This window comes from Hyperolius riggenbachi, chromosome 12 (assembly GCF_040937935.1).
Source record: "Hyperolius riggenbachi isolate aHypRig1 chromosome 12, aHypRig1.pri, whole genome shotgun sequence".
In the NCBI taxonomy this organism is placed as follows: domain Eukaryota; kingdom Metazoa; phylum Chordata; class Amphibia; order Anura; family Hyperoliidae; genus Hyperolius; species Hyperolius riggenbachi.
In genome coordinates, this window is record NC_090657.1 from 6,503,368 (window position 1) to 6,524,934 (window position 21,567).

Below are 21,567 nucleotides of genomic sequence, written 5' to 3' on the forward strand. Positions count from 1 at the left end.
TTAATCCAGCTTTTAATTATTTATTACATACATGTTTATTTTTATGTTTATTTGCAGTAGAGCAGTTTGTAAAGTTTGCTCTTAAAAATGATTATTGTTATAACACGGCCTTTTCATCTACTTAGCCATAACCTGCGTGAACCAAAGGCTAAAGAATCGGGAGAGGTGAGTTGTCTCATTCAATAGAATTTATTTTATTTTATCTTTTTTTAGCTTTTTTGATGTGTTTATGTAATGCAACTTACCGTATATGTCCGATTCCATTTTCTCGTCCAGACATCTGAAGGACCAGCCAGCAAGAGGCCGCGAAATGAAGAGCAAGCCTTCTCCATTTTGTCTCAAGCAGTAAAAAGCAGCAGTGGCCAGGGGAAAAAGAAAGTTACGTTTGACCCAAATCTGTCCCAGCAAGACAAAGAGGGAACTGCTAAAATACTGCAGCCACCTCCCAATAAAGTGGTGAATCTCAAAGAGACGGCAGATATTGTCGTGAAATACTTGACTCCTTTTTTCCGGGATGGAAAGTTTGCATCCAAAGTAAGCGCTGAATTCCATTTTTCTGAACTTTTATGAGAGCAGCAGATTGACAATTTTCCAGTTTTAAAATATGATCCACGCCAGTGCTGTCCAACTTCGCAGGCATGGAGGGCCATTCTTTTTCCAGACCACATGGTGGAGGACCAGCAGCACTTTCCTCACAAATGCAATTAGAGTGATAGCAGATTTCCCCACAAAATGCAATCAGATTGGCAGCATATTTCCCCACAAAATGCAATCAGATTGGCAGCACATTTCCCCACAAAATGCAATCAGATTGGCAGCACATTTCCCCACAAAATGCAATCAGATTGGCAGCACATTTCTCCACAAAATGCAATCAGATTGTCAGCATGTTTCTCCACAAAATGCAATCAGATTGGCATCATATTTTCAGACAAAATGCAATCAGATTGTCAGCAGATTTCCCCACAAAGTGCAACCAGATTGGCAGCATATTTCCTCACAAAATGCAATCACGTTGGCTGCATATTTCCCCACAAAATGCAATTAGAGTGATAGCAGATTTCCCTACAAAATGCAATCAGATTGGCAGCATATTTCCCGACAAAATGCAATCAGATTGGCAGCATATTTCCCGACAAAATGCAATCAGATTGGCAGAATATTTATTTATGAAATGCAATCAGATTGGCAGCAGATTCCCACAGAATTCAATCAGATTGGCAGCATATTCACACAAAAATGCATTTCGATTGGCAGCGTTTCCCCTCAAAAAATAACATTTGGCAGCGTTCCCCCCTCCTCCCTCTGGGCTCCCCCACCCTCCAATATGCATTTATGTGGCCAGGAACCTGTAAATATGAATATAAATAACTCCCCTGGCAGATGACTCCTCCAGCGCTGATCTCGTCATGTTCGCAGCAGCTCAGGCAGCTAAATCTCCCGCCTCATGCTGAGCCGGCCTGTAATGAGTTCTGGGTGATGCGGTCGGAGTGCGTATCACTCCGCGTCATCCCAGCACTACAGCCAGCCCAGCATGAGCTAAGATCGCCTCGCTCCGTTGTCGCTCTGAGTCTGCGCAGCTTCTGGGACCTCGGAGAGAGCCAGCAGCTGGTGGGCCGGATGCGGAAGCTGATCCACGCTTATACCACCATATTTATAAAAGACAACCAAATTTTGGTCACTGGCAATTATTTCCAGTGAAGCAAAAAGTCTCATTTGGGACTCCATTGCTAAACTACATCAGAAGTACATTCAGGGGGTTTGGGCCGCCCACACCTTCACCGGGAGCTTTCTGGGCATGCATAGTTCTTAAAAGAATGAACTGCACATGTGTAGAACATTCCTGGTGCCAGGAGCACGATTATGGAGCATGCATGAACAGTGGCGCCAGGAGCACGATTGTGGAGCATGCATGGACAGTGGTGCAAGGAGCACGATTATGGAGCATGCATGAACAGTGGCGCCAGGAGCACGATTGTGGAGCATGCATGGACAGTGGTGCCAGGAGCACGATTGTGGAGCATGCATGGACAGTGGCGCCAGGAGCACGATTGTGGAGCATGCATGGACAGTGGCGCCAGGAGCACAATTGTGGAGCATGCATGAACAGTGGCGCCAGGAGCACGATTGTGGAGCATGCATGAACAGTGGCGCCAGGAGCACGATTGTGGAGCATGCATGAACAGTGGCGCCAGGAGCACGATTGTGGAGCATGCATGGACAGTGGCGCTAGGAGCACGATTGTGAAGCATGCATGGACAGTGGCGCCAGGAGCACGATTGTGGAGCATGCATGAACAGTGGCGCCAGGAGCACGATTGTGGAGCATGCATGGACAGTGGCGCCAGGAGCACGATTGTGGAGCATGCATGGACAGTGGCGCCAGATGCACGATTGTGGAGCATGCATGGACAGTGGCGCCAGGAGCACGATTGTGGAGCATGCATGAACAGTGGCGCCAGGAGCACGATTGTGGAGCATGCATGAACAGTGGCGCCAGGAGCACGATTGTGGAGCATGCATGAACAGTGGCGCCAGGAGCACGATTGTGGAGCATGCATGAACAGTGGCGCCAGGAGCACGATTGTGGAGCATGCATGGACAGTGGCGCCAGGAGCACGATTGTGAAGCATGCATGGACAGTGGCACCAGGAGCACGATTGTGGAGCATGCATGGACAGTGGCGCCAGGAGCACGATTGTGGAGCATGCATGGACAGTGGCGCCAGGAGCACGATTGTGGAGCATGCATGGACAGTGGCGCCAGGAGCACGATTGTGGAGCATGCATGGACAGTGGCGCCAGGAGCACGATTGTGGAGCATGCATGGACAGTGGCGCCAGGAGCACGATTGTGAAGCATGCATGGACAGTGGCGCCAGGAGCACGATTGTGGAGCATGCATGGACAGTGGCGCCAGGAGCACGATTGTGGAGCATGCATGAACAGTGGCGCCAGGAGCACGATTGTGGAGCATGCATGAACAGTGGCGCCAGGAGCACGATTGTGGAGCATGCATGGACAGTGGCGCCAGGAGCACGATTGTGGAGCATGCATGAACAGTGGTGCCAGGAGCACGATTGTGGAGCATGCATGAACAGTGGCGCCAGGAGCACGATTGTGGAGCATGCATGGACAGTGGCGCCAGGAGCACGATTGTGGAGCATGCATGAACAGTGGCGCCAGGAGCACGATTGTGGAGAATGCATGGACAGTGGAGCGACTGGAGCTTCAGTTGCAGATATTTCGGAGCTGCCAGTGGGAGAACAGAGGGCCCCCAGAGGATGCAGAGGTACCTGACACATAATGTAAGGGGAGTGGGGCTGGAAGAAGCCCCGGGTAAGTCACAGTCACATTTTCTGGCTTAGTTCATGTGTAAATGCAAATAGTTAAAGGGACTCCGAGCACCTCTCATGGGCATGCCTTTAAGCCAGATGACTTCCAACAAAGTCGTGCTATGACCCCTCTGGAGGAGCCTCTTGCAATGGCCATGCGTGTCACTTCCTCTTCCTGCTTCATTTAGTGATGCACTTCTCTAACAGAGAAGACAGGGGTGACCCGGAAGTTATAACATAGCCAAGATGGCGATTTTTAAATTGAAATCGAACGAAAACTATTTGGTGTAGAATGGCGATTCAGGCATCAAGTGAAAGAGGAGCAGGGGCGCAACAATAGGGGTTGCAGAGGTTGGGACCGCATCGGGGCCCTTGGGCCAGAGGGGCCCCAAAGGGCCCTCCCTCAACTACACTATTAGCTGTTTATTGGTCCTGTGCTCATAATAATCACTTCTATAGATGCTTTGAATAGTGGTAATCATTAACAACCTTTTCCCCATCCCCTTCTTGCACCTCTGACACTGTAGTTGCCATTGGCAGGGATTGCTATGTATAGAGTGCTTGGGGGTAATCAGTAACAAGCTGCTCCCCATCCCCTTCTTGCTCCTCTGACACTGTAGTTGCCATTGGCAGGTATTGCTATGTATAGAGTGCTTGGGGGTAATCAGTAACAAGCTGCTCCCCAGCCCCTTCTTGCACCTCTGACACTGTAGTTGCCATTGGCAGGGATTGCTATGTATAGAGTGCTTGGGGGTAATTAGTAACAAGCTGCTCCCCATCCCCTTCTTGCTCCTCTGACACTGTAGTTGCCATTGGCAGGGATTGCTATGTATAGAGTGCTTGGGGGTAATCAGTAACAAGCTGTTCCCCACCCCCTTCTTGCACCTCTGACACTGTAGTGGCCATTGGCAGGGATTGCTATGTATAGAGTGCTTGGGGGTAATCAGTAACAAGCTGTTACCCATCCCCTTCTTGCAACTCTGCCACTGTAGTTGCCGTTGGCAGGTTTTGGTGCACCGTATCAATTGCTATGTATAGAGTGCTTGGGGGGCCCCAATGTAAAACTTGCAACGGGGCCCACTGCTCCTTAGCTACGCCACTGAAGAAGAGAGCACAAGCTACAGAAAGGTATGCATCCTTAAAGGGATACTGTAGGGGGTCGGGGGAAAATGAGCTGAACTTACCCGGGGCTTCTAATGGTCCCCCGCAGACATCCTGTGCCCGCGCAGCCGCTCACCGATGCTCTGGCCCCGCCTCCGGTTCACTTCTGGAATTTCTGACTTTAAAGTCAGAAAACCACTGCGCCTGCGTTGCCGTGTCCTCGGTCCCGCTGATGTCATCAAGAGCGCACAGCACAGGTCCAGTATGGTCTGTGTCTGCGCAGTACACTCCTGGTGACATCAGCGGGATCGAGGACACGGCAACGCAGGCACAGTGGTTTTCAGACTTTAAAGTCAGAAATTCCAGAAGTGAACTGGAGGCGGGGCCAGAGCATAGGTGACTGGCTGCGCGGGCACAGGATGTCTGCGGGGGACCATTAGAAGGCCCGGGTAAGTTCAGCTCATTTTCCCCCGACCCCCCTACAGTATCCCTTTAAGTACTTTGCAGTCCTGGACGGAGTCTTGAAGGCATGCCCATGGGAGGTGCTCGGAGTCCCATTAATACAGGCGCTCCACCGAAGATATCTTTATGGTCATAAAACAGTAAACCAGCTGCTCAGCTGCCACAGCCACAAGTGGTATCAATACACATACAGTAGGATGCGAAAGTTTGGGCAACCTTGTTAATCGTCATGATTTTCCTGTATAAATCGTTGGTTGTTGCAATAAAAAATGTCAGTTAAATATATAGGAGACACACACCGTGATATTTGAGAAGTGAAATGAAGTTTATTGGATTTACAGAAAACGTGCAGTAATTGTTTAAACAAAATTAGGCAGGTGCATAAATTTGGGCACCACAAAAAATAAATGAAATCAATATTTAGTAGATCCTCCTTTTGCAGAAATTACAGCCTCTAAACGCTTCCTGTAGGTTCCAGTGAGAGTCTGGATTCTGGTTGAAGGTATTTTGGACCATTCCTCTTTACAAACATCTCTAGTTAATTCAGGTTTGCTGGCTTCCGAGCATGGACAGCTCTCTAACTCACACCACAGATTTTCAACTATATTCAGGTCTGGGGACTGAGATGGCCATTCCAGAACGTTGTACTTGTTCCTCTGCATGAATGCCTTAGTGGATTTTGAGCAGTGTTTAGGGTCGTTGTCTTGTTGAAAGATCCAGCCCTGGCGCAGCTTCAGCTTTGTCACTGATTCCTGGACATCGGTCTCCAGAATCTGCTGATACTGGGTGGAATCCATGCGTCCCTCAACTTTGACAAGATTCCCAGTCCCTGCACGGGCCACACAGCCCCACAGCATGATGGAACCACCACCATATTTTACTGTAGGTAGCAGGTGTTTTTCTTGGTATGCTGTGTTCTTTTTCCTCCATACATAACACCCCTTGTTATGTCCAAATAACTCAATTTTAGTTTTATCAGTTCACAGAACCTTATTCCAAAATGAAGCTGGCTTGTCCAAATGTGCTTTAGCATACCTCAAGTGGCTCTGTTTGTGCTGTGGGCGGAGAAAAGGCTTCCTCTGCATATAGCATCTCCTTGTGTAAAGTGCGCCGAATGGTTGAACGATGCACAGTGACTCCATCTGCAGCAAGATGATGTTGTAGGTCTTTGGTGCTGGTCTGTGGGTTGACTCTGACTGGTCTCACTATTTGTCTCTTCTGTCTATCCGAGATTTTTCTTGGTATGCCACTTCCAGCCTTAACTTGAACTGAGCCTGTGGTCTTTCATTTCCTCAGTATGTTCCTAACTGTGGAAATAGACAGCTGAAATTTCTGAGACCGCTTTCTGTATCCTTCCCCTAAACCATGATAGTGAACAATCTTTGTCTTCAGGTCATTTGAGGGTTCTTTTAAGATACTCTTCAGAGAAAATTGAGAGGAGGGAAACTTACAATTGAACCCCTTAAAGTGGATCCGAGGTGAACTTTTACTCATTGCATAATTGTGTTCCTTTCCTATTGTTTATAGGGCATTCCTCAAGCCAAATACTTTTTTGTTTTTGTTTTAATACTCTAATTCCCTATAAACTAAATAAACCATGCCCACAGGTTTTCAGAGAGCCTTGGCAGTAGCAAGGGCTCATGGGAACTCAGTCTGGGCAGGAGGAGGAGGAGGTGTTACTAGCCATTGATTTCAGAGGCAGAGGGGAGGAGGGGGGATTAGATTTTTTTTCACAGGCTTAGTGATCAAGATACAGATAAGCCTGCCTCTGTGTAATGTTTACAAACAACATGGCTGCTGTCATTGTATCACAGGAAGAAATAATAATTGTCTATTAAGTTCTTAAGGTTTTGGAATCCGTAAAATGACATCAGTGCCCAAATGTATGCACCTGCCTAATTTTGTTTAAGCAATTATTACATACTTTCTAACAAGGGGCATTATGCATGGTGGAAAAACAACACAGCATTCCGAGAAAAACACCTGCTACCTACAGTAAAATATGGTGGTGGTTCCATCATGCTGTGGGGCTGTGTGGCCAGTGCAGGGACTGGGAATCTTGTCAAAGTTGAGGGACGCATGGATTCCACTCAGTATCAGCAGATTCTGGAGACCAATGTCCAGGAATCAGTGACAAAGCTGAAGCTGCGCCGGGGCTAGATCTTTCAACAAGACAACAACACTAAACACTGCTCAAAATCCACTAAGGCATTCATGCAGAGGAACAAGTACAACGTTCTGGAATGGCCATCTCAGTCCCCAGACCTGAATATAATTGAAAATCTGTGGTGTGAGTTAGAGAGAGCTGTCCATGCTTGGAAGCCGTCACACCTGAATGAACTAGAGATGTTTTGTAAAGAGGAATGGTCCAAAATACCTTCACCCAGAATCCAGACCCTCATTGGAACCTACAGGAAGCATTTAGAGGTTGTAATTTCTGCAAAAGGAGGATCTACTAAATATTGATTTCATTTCTTTTTTGTGATTCCCAAATTTATGCGCCTGCCTAATTTTATTTAAACAATTATTGCACACTTTCTGTAAATCCAATAAACTTCATTTCACTTCTCAGATATCACTGTGTGTGTCTCCTATATGATATATTTAACTGACATTTATTATCGTTACAACCAACAATTTATACAGGAAAATCATGACGATTAACAAGGTTGCCCAAACTTTCGCATCCCATTGTAGGTCTTAATCCTCAGCGCTTAGCAGTACACAGGGACCTGCAGTCACCCACACAGAGCTCAGTGAAAAAGTGACCATCACTCCGGGAAGTAAGTAACAGATCCAATGGTCACTGATACTTTAAGGAAGATATCCATCGTTCTCGCCCATCGTTTGTTCCCGGGATACGCGATTGTGAAAGATGGATCGATTGTCGCAGCTTTAGTTGCCGCGTATCCCCCGATCCATCTTCTGAGGTCTTGTGGTGGGTGTTCGGCTTTAGAGTTGGCTCTACTGCTTCGGTGCTGGGATTCTGTGCTGGGTTGTGATCGCAGTAGGATTGTGCGGTGGACAGTTAGCTCCACAATCTCTTTTCTTTGCTGATGTTCCTGCAGTACTGAGACTCTTTTGTGCCCTTTTTTTCCAGGACTTATTTAAAGGGTTTGCAAGACACCTTTCTCATCACTTAGCTGGGGATAACAAGATAGCAGTGCGGAAATTCGGTAAGCTATTCGCTGTTAAGCTAGCCATACACTATGCAATGGTTTAATTACATAGGCATTCAATTCTATCCAAGCATAGAATCAAACAAAAATTGATAAGTGACCAGGGCCTCAGTCAATCTATTTCAATTCCAATGTCAACATGAGTAGGAAAGGCCATTCGTTTAATTAATTGGGCATTTGAAGGGTTATCAGTTGGATGCTACAAAGTTAGCAGTGGCAGCCTGTAGATCAAATTCTGAATCGCTTTCTGCTGACATCTGTTTATGGAAATTAAGTGGAAATTAAGTACTGCCATATATGAGAAACAAATAATGCTCCTGATAAGGCCACAAAGTGTTAACAGTGCTAAAGAATGTTTAGCATATCAAAAACCACTTTAATGGACAGCGAGGAGAGGGCCAGCGCATACCACAAAGGCTGCATCTGAAATGACCAACAGCTCGCATGTGCAGCACCTCTAATAAGCTATCTGCACACTTTGCATTCAATTCAGATGCAAATCATATGCATAACTACTATTACTTACCATGCAAACAGAAACTCAGGAATACGGGCTGGGAGCAGCTAACCTGGTAGTTACATACTAGCAACATTAGGAAAAGGGGGGTGTTGCGCATCCCTAAAAACATGCTGCAATTGACTGGTTAATCGCTCAGGCATGCACCACCTCTATTAGGCTGAACATGCATGCACTGCATGTTCAGCCTAATAGAGGTGGTGCATGCCTGAGCGATTAACCAGTCAATTGCAGCATGTTTTTAGGGATGCGCAACCCCCCCATCCCAATTTCCTAATTAAAATCCACTGAAAAATAAATGTATCTTAGTTTAGTGTAATATAGAAAAATGTAAAGCCTTATTTGGGTTGTTATTGCTGTCGGTATAAAGCTGGTATAACCTGAGAAATGCATTCTTATGATACAATATTGACCCGATGAAGCGGGTTTCCCCTTAGAAACGTGTTGTTTTTATCTAATATCTTTTTAGTGCTGCTTTGAGGTAAGCTTGGTTTCTTCTTGTTTTTTGTAAGAGTTTTATTATATTAGGGGCGCTTCCATCCCATTCAGTTCTACACGGCCCTCATTACATGAGTACTCTATCTCTCAATTCAGCTATACTAAGCTATGTAAACAATGCAGAAATTCTGCTCTATCCCACGCGATCGGAACGATGACTCGTTCGTATCGGCGGGTTGTTCGTATGTTGGACATTTGTAAGTTAGACTCCCTTTAATCTGATCGAAAATATGATTTTCTGAAAAGATTCAGAACAACCTCCGCTCAAACGACCCTCGGGCTGCCTGGAAGGGCCTGAAGGCTGCCACTAGCTATAAGCCCCCACCCCAACAGGCTACTCCTTGCTCCGAGCTAGCCGAGGAACTCAGCAACTTTTACTGCAGGTTTGAGGTCCCGGCCACCCCTGGGGGGCAGTCAACTCCTTCTGCCCCCCCCCTGCTGCTAGGCGCACTGAACCTAGCTCGAGCACATGCCCTTCCCTGACAGTATCCGAGACCAACGTTCCTCGCCTTCTGTCTTCCTTGAATGCCAGGAAAGCATCTGGCCCTGATGGCGTGTCACCGGCATGTCTGAAGTCCTGCTCACGGCAGCTGGCCCCCGTCCTCACCTCTATCTTCGCCAGGTCCCTCGGGGAAGGGAAGGTCCCTACATGTTTCAAGGAATCCACCATCATTCCCGTCCCGAAAAAGCAAGGGGTCTCAGACCTAAACAACTTCAGGCCCGTGGCCCTAACATCAGTGGTCATGAAGACCTTTGAAAAAGTGGTCCTGTCTCTGCTCAAGAACACTACTCTAGACCGACTGGACCCTCTCCAGTTCGCATACAGAGCAAACAGGTCCACGGACGATGCTATCAACATCTGCCTGGAATTTATCACTGACCACCTAGACACGCCGAACTCTTATGCTAGAATCCTTCTCCTGGACTTCAGCTCGGCCTTTAACACTATCTGCCCCGTATCCTGCATGACAATCTCACGGAGCTGGAAGTTCATCCTACTCTTCACCTCTGGATCACAGACTTTCTAACGAACAGGTCCCAGGTTATGAAGCTGGGCGACATAGTCTCCAGACCCAGAGTGACAAACACTGGAGCCCCTCAGGGCTGCGTCTTGTCACCATTCCTGTTCTCTCTATACACGAATAACTGCACTCCCACTGCGGACTCTGTCAAAATCATCAAATTTGCAGACGATACCACAATTGTTGACCTTGTTAGTGAGGAATGACGAGCAGGCCTACCGCCAGGAGGTCGACAGAGTCTGCAATTGGTGTAGAGAGAATAGGCTGGTTCTCAACACAGCCAAAACTGTGGAGATGGTCATTGATTTTAGGAAGTATACCAGTAATCCCCCCCCCGATGTACATCGAAGGTACCGAAGTCGCTAGGGTTTCTAGCGTCCGCCTTCTGGGTACGACCCTCTCTGACGACCTGACCTGGAAGGCTAATACCACCGCAACTCAGAAGAAGGCTCAGCAAAGACTCTTCTTCCTTCGCCAACTAAAGAAGTTTGGTATGGCCCAAGAACTTCTGAGGTCCTTCTACTCTGCGACGATAGAGTCAGTTCTCTGCTCATCCATCCTGGTCTGGTTTGCTGGCTGCACCACCAGTGACAGATGCAAACTTCAGAGGGTCATCAGCTCAGCGGAGAGGATAATCGGGAAACCTCTTCCCCCTCTAGATCTCATCTACAACACCAGGCTGCGTAACAGAGCAATGAAAATTGTGGGTGACCATTCACACCCTGGTCACAGTTTTTTCAGGCGACTCAAACTCGGTCGGAGGTTCCAGTCCATCCCTGCAAAAACCAGTAGGCGCATGAACACCTTTTTCCCCACTGCCATTAAACTCTTGAACTCTGCTCGCTCTACTCCCCCCCCCCCCCCCCCCCTGTAGCCTAACATCCGACCTCGGCTGCGGCTGCTTGTTTATCTGCCTTGGTTAGGTCATGCTAGTGTTATCTGCTGTCACACGCTGCTGTCCGTGCTGGTCCCTACCACAAATGTGTATTCTCTGTCCTGTTGTATTAATCATGTTCTGTTGTACTACTCTTGCTCTGTTGTACTACTCTTGTCTGTTGTTTTTGACTCTTTCTATGCCATCAATGTGCCAAATCCAATTCCGGGCACGGCCCACCCGTGCTTGGCGAAATAAAGGAATTCTGATTCTATTAACCACTTCAGCCCTCAGTCGTTTTCACTTTATGCATCCGAGCAATGTTCACCTCCCACTCATTAGCCTATAACTTTATCACTACTTATCACAATGAACTGATCTACATCTTGTTTTTTCCGCCACCAATTAGGTTTTCTTTGGGGGTACATTTTGCTAAGAGCTACCTTACTGCAGATGCATTTTAACAGTAAGAATAAGAAACAAACTGAAAAAAAATCATTATTTCTCAGTTTTCGGCCATTATAGTTTTAAAATAATACATGCCTCCATAATTAAAACCAACGTATTGTATTTGCCCATTTGTCCCAGTTATTACACCGTTTAAATTATGTCCCTATCACAATGTATGGCGACAATATTTTATTTGGAAACAAAAGTGCATTTTTTCTGTTTTGCATCCATCACTATTTACAAGCTTAGCATAAAAAAAAAATATATAGAAATATTTCATCTTTACATAGATATTTGAAACGTTTAGACCCTTAGGTAAATATTTGTGGGTTTTTTTTTTATTATTACACATTTTATTTGGGAGGGTGAGATGTAAGTAGTAATTTTTGTAATGTAAATATATGTTTATTTTTTTTTATGTAGATGTAGTTTTACTTTTTGGCCACAAGATGGTAACCTTAGGTTTGTTCACATGACGTCACTGTAAGAGTAACATGTACGCTTAGAGGGACGTAGGAGGCAAGAAAAGCGAGGATTCCGAGAGAAGCTGTCGCTTTTTCTGCGGGGGGAGAGGTATCAATCATCGGGCACCATGTCCCGATTGATTGATTCCTGGGCTAACGATCCGCGGCCGGGAGCGTGCGTGCACCCGAGCGATCGGCCGCGGGAGCGGACATGGCCTCCTGGACGTAGCTTCTACGTCCCAGGAGGTGAAAGTGGTTAATTAACACCGTAAGATGTCCGATAACACACAGTTATGATTTTGATGTATGAAGGTTTTATATTTTACTAACTAATTTATACATTATGTTGACCCTTTATGGCCCTTTCACACTAGAGGCCTTTTTTGGCGTTTTACCGCCACGGCCATAGTTGGCGTTATCCATGGTAAAATGAAAGTCCATAGACTTTCATTTTACCTTTCACACTTAATGCTGCGTTTTTGAGCGTTGCGTTGCGTTTTGAAGCTCCTCTGCGCTTTATCAGGGCCGACCGCGCCATTTCTCATTATAATTGATAGTCATGTATTGGCATTAAAATGCCTTCAAAAAGCACCAAAACACTGACAGGCAGCATTTTGGTCTTTTCTACCGCTGCCTCTAGTGTGAAATAGTCCTTAGCAGCCAGTTTATTTAGAGGCTTGCAAGTTCTCCAAGGCAATTTATTTGAGCACTTTTTTTATTGTTCATTTCCTTGCTTCTAATTAGTACTGCTGTAATGTGTATTTATGGCCACTTGTCACTAGGGGGCAGCGTGAGACAATAACAGAGGACTTCTGCTTTCAGTTTCTATATTTTCCACTAGCAGAGAGACATCAAAGCGTTCCAAGAATTGACAGCACAACGTGTTCTGCCGACTGACTGCACTTATCTCAAACAAGATAACTCTATTGAAGCTGCTAATGGTGGTCTTCTCTTTTGTCTTCTCAGTTAAAGAAGAAGCTCAGAGGTTGATCAAAGCTTTTTTTAAGAACCGGACGATATGTGAGAGTGAAACAGACTGGCAGGAGATGCTGGAAGCTGACACCTGAAGCCAGTGCTGAAGAGCTGCTGCCATAGGATTGCTTACCTGGAGGAGAGTAGAATGAATGACACGGCTGCCTCACATCAGGTGTGCTGGGATGCTGTACGGCCCAGCAGTCTGTGTGTGGGCACTTTGTCCCTGCCATACACTGGAAGGGTGTATATGTCACAGATTCTGCTCTGACCTTCTATCCTACAAATATCTGGTCAGTAGGCAGTCATAGCCACCAGTTATGAGCCTACTTGTTTTCTATGTACACATTCAGGACTGCAAGGACCAGTTGTGGCAAATATTTTTTGCTGCCTTAAACATGACATTGACCAGTGATGTAACCAGTACATTTTATGAGCACACAGTGATGCATTACTTTAAAGAGGAACTCCAGGTTCACAGAATTAAAAGGTACAAAACATAATCTGTATTCAAAGAACAACGATCTTGAAAAATTTCTCCCAGAGTAAAATGCACTATAAATTCATTTTTTTCTTATTTTTCTGTCACTTCCAGTAGCGAAACACTGTAGAAAGATAAAAACGTTTATTGAAGGACTACAAATGCACTCACTAGAAATGAGGGATGGTCGAGCAAGTCACCCAACTAATGGTCGAGCAAGTCACCCAAATAGTGGGTTATCGGGAGCAATCCTCCTTCAGGAGAACCGTAGCTGTGGCCAGCAGCAAGGGCGTCCAGGTGGTAATAGGACAGTAGAGATGACCCAGTCTTGGAGAACTCACGGAGAAGCACATGATCAGTATGATCAGCTGATAGATTTGTAAGCCTCTGATTTGCTGTGATGACTTCCTGGTTTAACACATGATCATGACCAGCAAATCAGAGCCTTACAAATCTATCAGCTGATCAAACTGATCATGTGCTTCTCCATGAGCTCTCCAAGGCTGGGCCATCCCTATAGGACAGGTCCAGGTGGAGTGCTTGCAGTGTCCTAGCACGTTTCAGCGTACAACGCCCTTGCTGCTGGCCACAGCAACAGGTTTCCAGAAGGAGGAGTTGAAAGAAGGTTTTCCTGATAACCCACTAGTTAGGTGACGTGCTCGACCATCACTTATATCTTGTAAGTGCATTTTTCATCCTTTGAAAGCGATACAATAAACGTTAATGCACCATAGAGCGCTCCCGTTTTTATCTTTCTACAATCCATTACTTTTTTTTCCCCGCAAGTCGTGGAGCTCGCTGACTGGGGACATGCACAGGGTTTGCAACCCCAGGTTCTTCCCTCCGAACGGAGCGCTTACTGACCTTGGAACTTGCACAGTAAGTAGCGAAATCCTGACAGATCTGACTGAGGGATTTTCGGGTTAATGTTCATTTAAAGTATAACTGAGTCTAACCAAATAAAAGTATTTATATGTATCTGGGGCTTCCTCCAGCCCACTTCAGGCTGAAGGCTCCCCCTCTGTCTCCCACGCTCCGATCGCTTCCTGGCCATCCGGGTATATTTCTTCAGTTGCGCATGCACGGCCTGGCTGCATAATACACTCGCATGGTCAGGAGAGTTCTGTACCTGGGCAGTACTACAGAGCGAGACTGAACAAATAAACATGAAGGGGGCTGGAGGAAACCCCAGGTAAGTATGAATGCTTTCATTTGATTTGTCTCAGGTTTCCTTCAATTAGCCATTGACCGGGCTTCCCACAGCCATATTCAACTGAACAAACTCTTTCCTATGGCTTATTAAATGCATGCTGAGGCTGGAAAGGGGTGTTTACAGAGTACAGAAATGTATATAACGTAATCACAAGCCATTTTGTAACTAAATGCCTTTGAAGTTAATAATGTGATGTTTTAACTTAAGTCTGCAGCTGAAATTACATTTTTTAAGGAGACTTGCTAAAAACCATTCCAGCCGTGCACGACTTTATCCTAAACTGAGCCCCTCCCCTCTCTATCTCATAGGCTCATGTGTACAGCTTCATGTTACACTGAGCCCCTCCCCTCTCTGTTATCTCATAGGCTCATGTGTACGGCTTCATGTTACACTGAGCCCTCCCCTCTCTGTTTATCTCATAGGCTCATGTGTACAGCTTCATGTTACACTGAGCCCCTCCCCTCTCTGTTATCTCATAGGTTCATGTGTACAGCTTCATGTTACACTGAGCCCCTCCCCTCTCTGTTATCTCATAGGCTCATGTGTACGGCTTCATGTTACACTGAGCCCCTCCCCCTCTCTGTTATCTCATAGGCTCATGTGTACGGCTTCATGTTACACTGAGCCCCTCCCCTCTCTGTTATCTCATAGGTTCATGTGTACAGCTTCATGTTACACTGAGCCCCTCCCCTCTCTGTTATCTCTTAGGCTCATGTGTACGGCTTCATGTTACACTGAGCCCCTCCCCTCTCTGTTTATCTCATAGGCTCATGTGTACGGCTTCATGTTACACTGAGCCCCTCCCTTCTCTGTTATCTCATAGGCTCATGTGTACAGCTTCATGTTACACTGAGCCCCTCCCCTCTCTGTTATCTCATAGGCTCATGTGTACGGCTTCATGTTACACTGAGCCCCTCCCCTCTCTGTTATCTCATAGGTTCATGTGTACGGCTTCATGTTACACTGAGCCCCTCCCCCCTCTGTTATCTCATAGGCTCATGTGTACGGCTTCATGTTACACTGAGCCCCTCCCCTCTCTGTTATCTCATAGGCTCATGTGTACGGCTTCATGTTACACTGAGCCCCTCCCCTCTCTGTTTATCTCATAGGCTCATGTGTACGGCTTCATGTTACACTGAGCCCCTCCCCTCTCTGTTTATCTCATAGGCTCATGTGTACGGCTTCATGTTACACTGAGCCCCTCCCCTCTCTGTTATCTCATAGGCTCATGTGTACGGCTTCATGTTACACTGAGCCCCTCCCCTCTCTGTTTATCTCATAGGCTCATGTGTACGGCTTCATGTTACACTGAGCCCCTCCCCTCTCTGTTTATCTCATAGGCTCATGTGTACGGCTTCATGTTACACTGAGCCCCTCCCCTCTCTGTTATCTCATAGGCTCATGTGTACGGCTTCATGTTACACTGAGCCCCTCCCCTCTCTGTTATCTCATAGGCTCATGTGTACGGCTTCATGTTACACTGAGCCCCTCCCCTCTCTGTTATCTCATAGGCTCATGTGTACGGCTTCATGTTACACTGAGCCCCTCCCCTCTCTGTTATCTCATAGGCTCATGTGTACGGCTTCATGTTACACTGAGCCCCTCCCCTCTCTGTTTATCTCATAGGCTCATGTGTACGGCTTCATGTTACACTGAGCCCCTCCCCTCTCTGTTTATCTCATAGGCTCATGTGTACCGCTTCATGTTACACTGAGCCCCTCCCCTCTCTGTTATCTCATAGGCTCATGTGTACGGCTTCATGTTACACTGAGCCCCTCCCCTCTCTGTTATCTCATAGGCTCATGTGTACGGCTTCATGTTACACTGAGCCCCTCCCCTCTCTGTTATCTCTTAGGCTCATGTGTACGGCTTCATTTTACACTGAGCCCCTCCCCTCTCTGTTATCTCATAGGCTCATGTGTACGGCTTCATGTTACACTGAGCCCCTCCCTTCTCTGTTATCTCATAGGCTCATGTGTACAGCTTCATGTTACACTGAGCCCCTCCCCTCTCTTATCTCATAGGCTCATGTGTACGGCTTCATGTTACACTGAGCCCCTCCCCTCTCTGTTATCTCATAGGCTCATGTGTACGGCTTCATGTTACACTGAGCCCCTCCCCTCTCTTATCTCATAGGCTCATGTGTACGGCTTCATGTTACACTGAGCCCCTCCCCTCTCTGTTTATCTCATAGGCTCATGTGTACGGCTTCATGTTACACTGAGCCCCTCCCCTCTCTGTTATCTCATAGGTTCATGTATACGGCTTCATGTTACACTGAGCCCCTCCCCCTCTCTGTTATCTCATAGGTTCATGTATACGGCTTCATGTTACACTGAGTCCCTCCCCTCTGTTATCTCATAGGCTCATGTGTACGGCTTCATGTTACACTGAGCCCCTCCCCTCTCTGTTCTCTCATAGGCTCATGTGTACGGCTTCATGTTACACTGAGCCCCTCCCCTCTCTGTTATCTCATAGGCTCATGTGTACAGCTTCATGTTACACTGAGCCCCTTCCCTCTCTGTTTATCTCATAGGCTCATGTGTACGGCTTCATGTTACACTGAGCCCCTCCCCCCTCTGTTATCTCATAGGCTCATGTGTACGGCTTCATGTTACACTGAGCCCCTCCCCCTCTGTTATCTCATAGGCTCATGTGTACGGCTTCATGTTACACTGAGCCCCTCCCCCCTCTGTTATCTCATAGGCTCATGTGTACGGCTTCATGTTACACTGAGCCCCTCCCCCCTCTGTTATCTCATAGGCTCATGTGTACGGCTTCATGTTACACTGAGCCCCTCCCCTCTCTGTTATCTCATAGGCTCATGTGTACGGCTTCATGTTACACTGAGCCCCTCCCCTCTCTGTTATCTCATAGGTTCATGTGTACGGCTTCATGTTACACTGAGCCCCGCCCCTCTCTGTTATGTCATAGGTTCATTTAATTTAGAAATTAAGCAAGATGTTACGTTTTGCATCAGATCTAGATTGCTGGGTGTACTGTAACAGACTCGTGTTTCAGGGAGATATCCTGAGTACGGATATGCATAGTTGAGGGCAGTCCCTCCCACCTCACAGATGCCCATGTAATGCAGCCTTCACAGCCTTCCATACATTTAAATGCATGGACTGTATAGGGGACTATTTGGGGCTATTTATGGACATAAAAAGTATTCATTACAGTGTATGGAAATCTTAAAAATACTATTAAAAAACTTGGCATCATTTGCAGGGAGCACTGAAGGGGTTAAGCCTCAGTGTTTACTGCATGAGAACGGTGCTGCAGTGGTGCTCCTGCAGTCTATTCACAGCTGCTGATAAGAACTAATTAGACACTTTGATCTGGGTAAACTGAACCCAGAAACACAGCAGTGGATTTCTACAGTAACTATAGGTGGAGTAAAGACTTTTCATTGTGTGCTGTGCAAGAGTTTAGTTCCATTTTAATGCAGTACCGCTGCTCAAAAGAAAAGTCCCAAGTGGTTATTGTTTATCAGGAAGTCTCTTACCCTAGGCAACCTCCACTAATTTATGCTTAGGTCATTATGTGGCAACTATATACATCGCAGCAATATTACAGAACACTTCTTGTTTCCTTTCACCTCTAAGCGTAGTAGAGCTAGACAATTGGGGGAACTTGTGTGTAAGGCAGGGGTCTGAGTGAGCACCTGAGAAGAAATGGTAACCTGCAGTGTCTGGCGATGCTAACACTTGATTCGTGAACTGAAAATTTGATGACTGCTATTTGCCAAATGTTGCACTGTAGCAATGGTAGCAAGGAAGCAATCATTTGACATGTCTAGGAAATCATGGCTGGCTGGAAAGTTAATGACAATGGATTACGAGGTGGCTTGTGTAGTATAAATGCGTTATATCAGTTTTGTAATAAAAGTTTAGATGTCGTTTGAGTAATTAAGGAAAAACAAATGAAAGGAAATCCTCAGTGCATCACAAAAATGTGAAAGGTAACCTTCCTGCATTGCAGTTGGCTGGGAGTGAATTTTCAGAGTTTCCTAGAAGGGGTTAGGACCGCCTTTCTCAACCTTTTTACCCTGGAGGAACCCTGCAAACACTTTTTGGATCTCAAGAAACCCCACATTTATTTTGCAGGTGGCATGGTCTTTAAAGGAGTTATCCGGGCACAATAAAGAAAATAAATGCTACTTACCGGGGGCTTCCTCCAGCCCCAAGCTCCCAGGACCTCCCTCGCCGCAGCTCTGCTCACAGCCGATTGCCGGAGCTCCGACCCGGTCCCCGGCGATGACGTCAGAGCGACCTGGAGGTCGCTCTGTACTGCGCCTGCGTGATCGGCGCTGTCAATCACCGCCACGTGGGCCGGAGCGGACTGTGCAGGTGGTAGTACTGCGCCTGCACAGTCCGCTCTGGCCCCATGTGGCGGTGATTGACAGTGCCACTCGCATCGGCGCAGTAACTGGAGGTCGCTCTGACGTCATCGCTGGGGACCGGGATGGACCTGCGGCGAACGGCTGTGAGCAGAGCTGCGGCGAGGGAGGTCCTGGGAGCTTGGGGCTGGAGGAAGCCCCCGGTAAGTAGCATTTTTTTTCTTTATTGTGCCCGGATAACTCCTTTAAAGGGACTCTGAGCACCTCTCCTGGGCATGCCTTTAAGCCAGACGACTTCCAACAAAGTTGTGCTATGACCCCTCTGGAGGAGCCTGTTGCAATGGCCATGCATGTCACTTCCTCTGCCTACTTCATTCAGTGATGCACTTCTCTAACAGAGAGGACAGGGGTGACCCGGAAGTTATAACATAGCCAAGATGGCAGCCGTGATTTTTCAATTGAAATCGAATGAAAACTATTTGGTGTAGAGCGACGATTCAGGCATCAAATGAAAGAGGAGAGCACAAGCTACAGAAAGGTATGCATCTTTAAGTACTCTATGCATTACTTTGCAATACTGGTCGGAGTCTTAAAGGCATGCCTATAAGATTTGCTCGGAGTCCCTTTAATAGCTGGTATGCCCTATTACAATGCCCTTCATTATAATGGTATAATGGCCCTTCATTATAAAGGTATCCCTTAAACAACTTTTGTTAAGTCCTTGGATTCTCTTCATAATAATGGCTCTTTATGCTAGTGCTTTTTTATTAACGTGTTCATTATTATTCTAAGCACCAATTTAATGGTTCTTTTTACAGTACCTCTTATTACAGTGTGCTGTATATCATACTTTCCCAACACCCACAATAGGGAGAATGCCAAAGAACCCTGCAGAGTACTCAGGGAACCCTGGCTGAGAAAGCCTGGGTTAGGTGGTCAGACCACCAGTCAGCGACTTGTAAGGAGGTTCCTTCTGAGTCTCTACTGGAGATGCCACCAGAAATCAGTCTATAGGCTGAAACAGCTACTGTACTGCTGAAAAAGGCAGACCCTACGGCCGGCACTATGTTCACCACTTGTGATTTTGATAAAACAATAGTGATCCGGAGGGTCTATCTTGTAGGTAAAACTATATTCTAACCTGGAGTTCCCCTTTAAAACTTATTCCAATGTTGTTTTCCATGAAAGGTGAACCAAAGTTAATCTGAGATGCTCATACCTTGCCGATAGTGGTGTGTGGATAGTGTAATGGTTAAGGGCTCTGCCTCTGGGCTTGAATATCAGCTCTTCCTGTTTAGTAAGCCAGAACCTATTCAGTAAGGGGTCCTTGGGCTAGACTCCTTAACGCTGCTAACTCAAGCGCTTTGAGTCCACCAGGAGAAAAGCGCTAAATAAATGTTATTTGTCTTGTTCTGATAGATTTGATCAGCTCCTAGACATTGCTGCAATACTGCCATCTTGTGGTAACTGATGGCACAACTACACTAGGAGTAACTGAGCCTTGACTTTAGGGGGATCTGTGCTGCTAATATTGTCCTTGCTTACTTGGAATAACAGACGTTTGTTAACCTGCTTATTTCTGCAAGCCTGTACTTGGCCTTCCTTAAACTGAACGATGTACTGTCTACTGTACAGAGAGATGTGTGGTCTACTGTGCTGAGAGATGTGCGGTCTACTGTGCTGAACGATGTACTGTCTAGTTTCTCTCATTTTAATATGCATTTTGAGCAGGGAAAATACTTTTTGTTCAGGGTTTCATCGGAGACAAAAAATATAGTTTATACATTAATAATAGAGCAGTTTTTAGTTCTGTTTCTAAAACTGGCTGTGGGGTTTTGATTACTGTAAAGCTTGCAGGTGTTTTGAACAATACTTCTTGCTGCTTGTCCTCTTAGACAGAACAAATAAAAAAAAAAAAAACATGAAGTTCATTTCAGCTGCTTTAAATGGGTGACATTCTTGTTTTGTTTAATATGCTGGTACCGGATGTCCAGGTTCTTTTTAAAAAAAATTAGCATATTTGGGGTATGTAGCATGTAAGGAAGCTTTACAAAGCACGAAAGTTCGGATCCCCATTGACTTCCATTATGTTCGGAGTTCGGCGCGAACACCCGAACATCGCGGCCATGTTCGGCGAACGTTCGCGAACCCGAACATCCAGGTGTTCGCCCAACACTAGCAGAGAGCTGGATGAGTAACCGCTCATTTACACTCTCATCAGGACTCTGCATAGGGAAGGAGAGGGAACCACTCAGGAAGGGAAGTGAGACGCCTTTCCATCATCAAGTGCCTCAATCTACACCCGTGGCCTGGGACAACTAATTAACTCTTTTGGCTTCCAGTATCACCTCTATGCGGATGACACCCAAATCTATCTCTCAGCTCCTGACCTGTCCTCACTACTATCCAGAGTCCCCGACTGTCTACGTGCCATTTCTGCATTCATGTCCTCCCGCTTCCTCAAACTCAACATGACTAAAACGGAAATTGTGATTTTTCCACCATTGCTATCTACACCCCCACCAATTGCAACCATAACGGTAGACAACACCCCAATAACCTCAACCACTAAGGCCCGCTGCTTGGGGGTTATACTTGACTCAGAGCTCTCCTTTAAACCTCACATTGCCTCATTAACCACCACCTGCTATTTCCAGCTC

General features: G+C 46.4%; 1 protein-coding gene across 2 annotated transcripts in view; it reads left to right on the forward strand.

Moving 5' to 3' along the window:
* RECQL5 (RecQ like helicase 5) overlaps window positions 1-13,677 on the forward strand; it is a 179,269-nt gene extending 165,592 nt beyond the window's left edge. For both annotated transcript variants that reach the window (XM_068262699.1, XM_068262698.1), the window contains 4 exons: window positions 126-165; window positions 277-534; window positions 7,996-8,071; window positions 12,866-13,677. In XM_068262699.1, coding sequence (XP_068118800.1) covers window positions 126-165; window positions 277-534; window positions 7,996-8,071; window positions 12,866-12,966 — 475 coding nt within the window. In that variant the 3' untranslated portion in view covers window positions 12,967-13,677. The remainder of the gene's footprint in view (window positions 1-125; window positions 166-276; window positions 535-7,995; window positions 8,072-12,865) is intronic.
* Window positions 13,678-21,567: the final 7,890 nt, after the last annotated feature.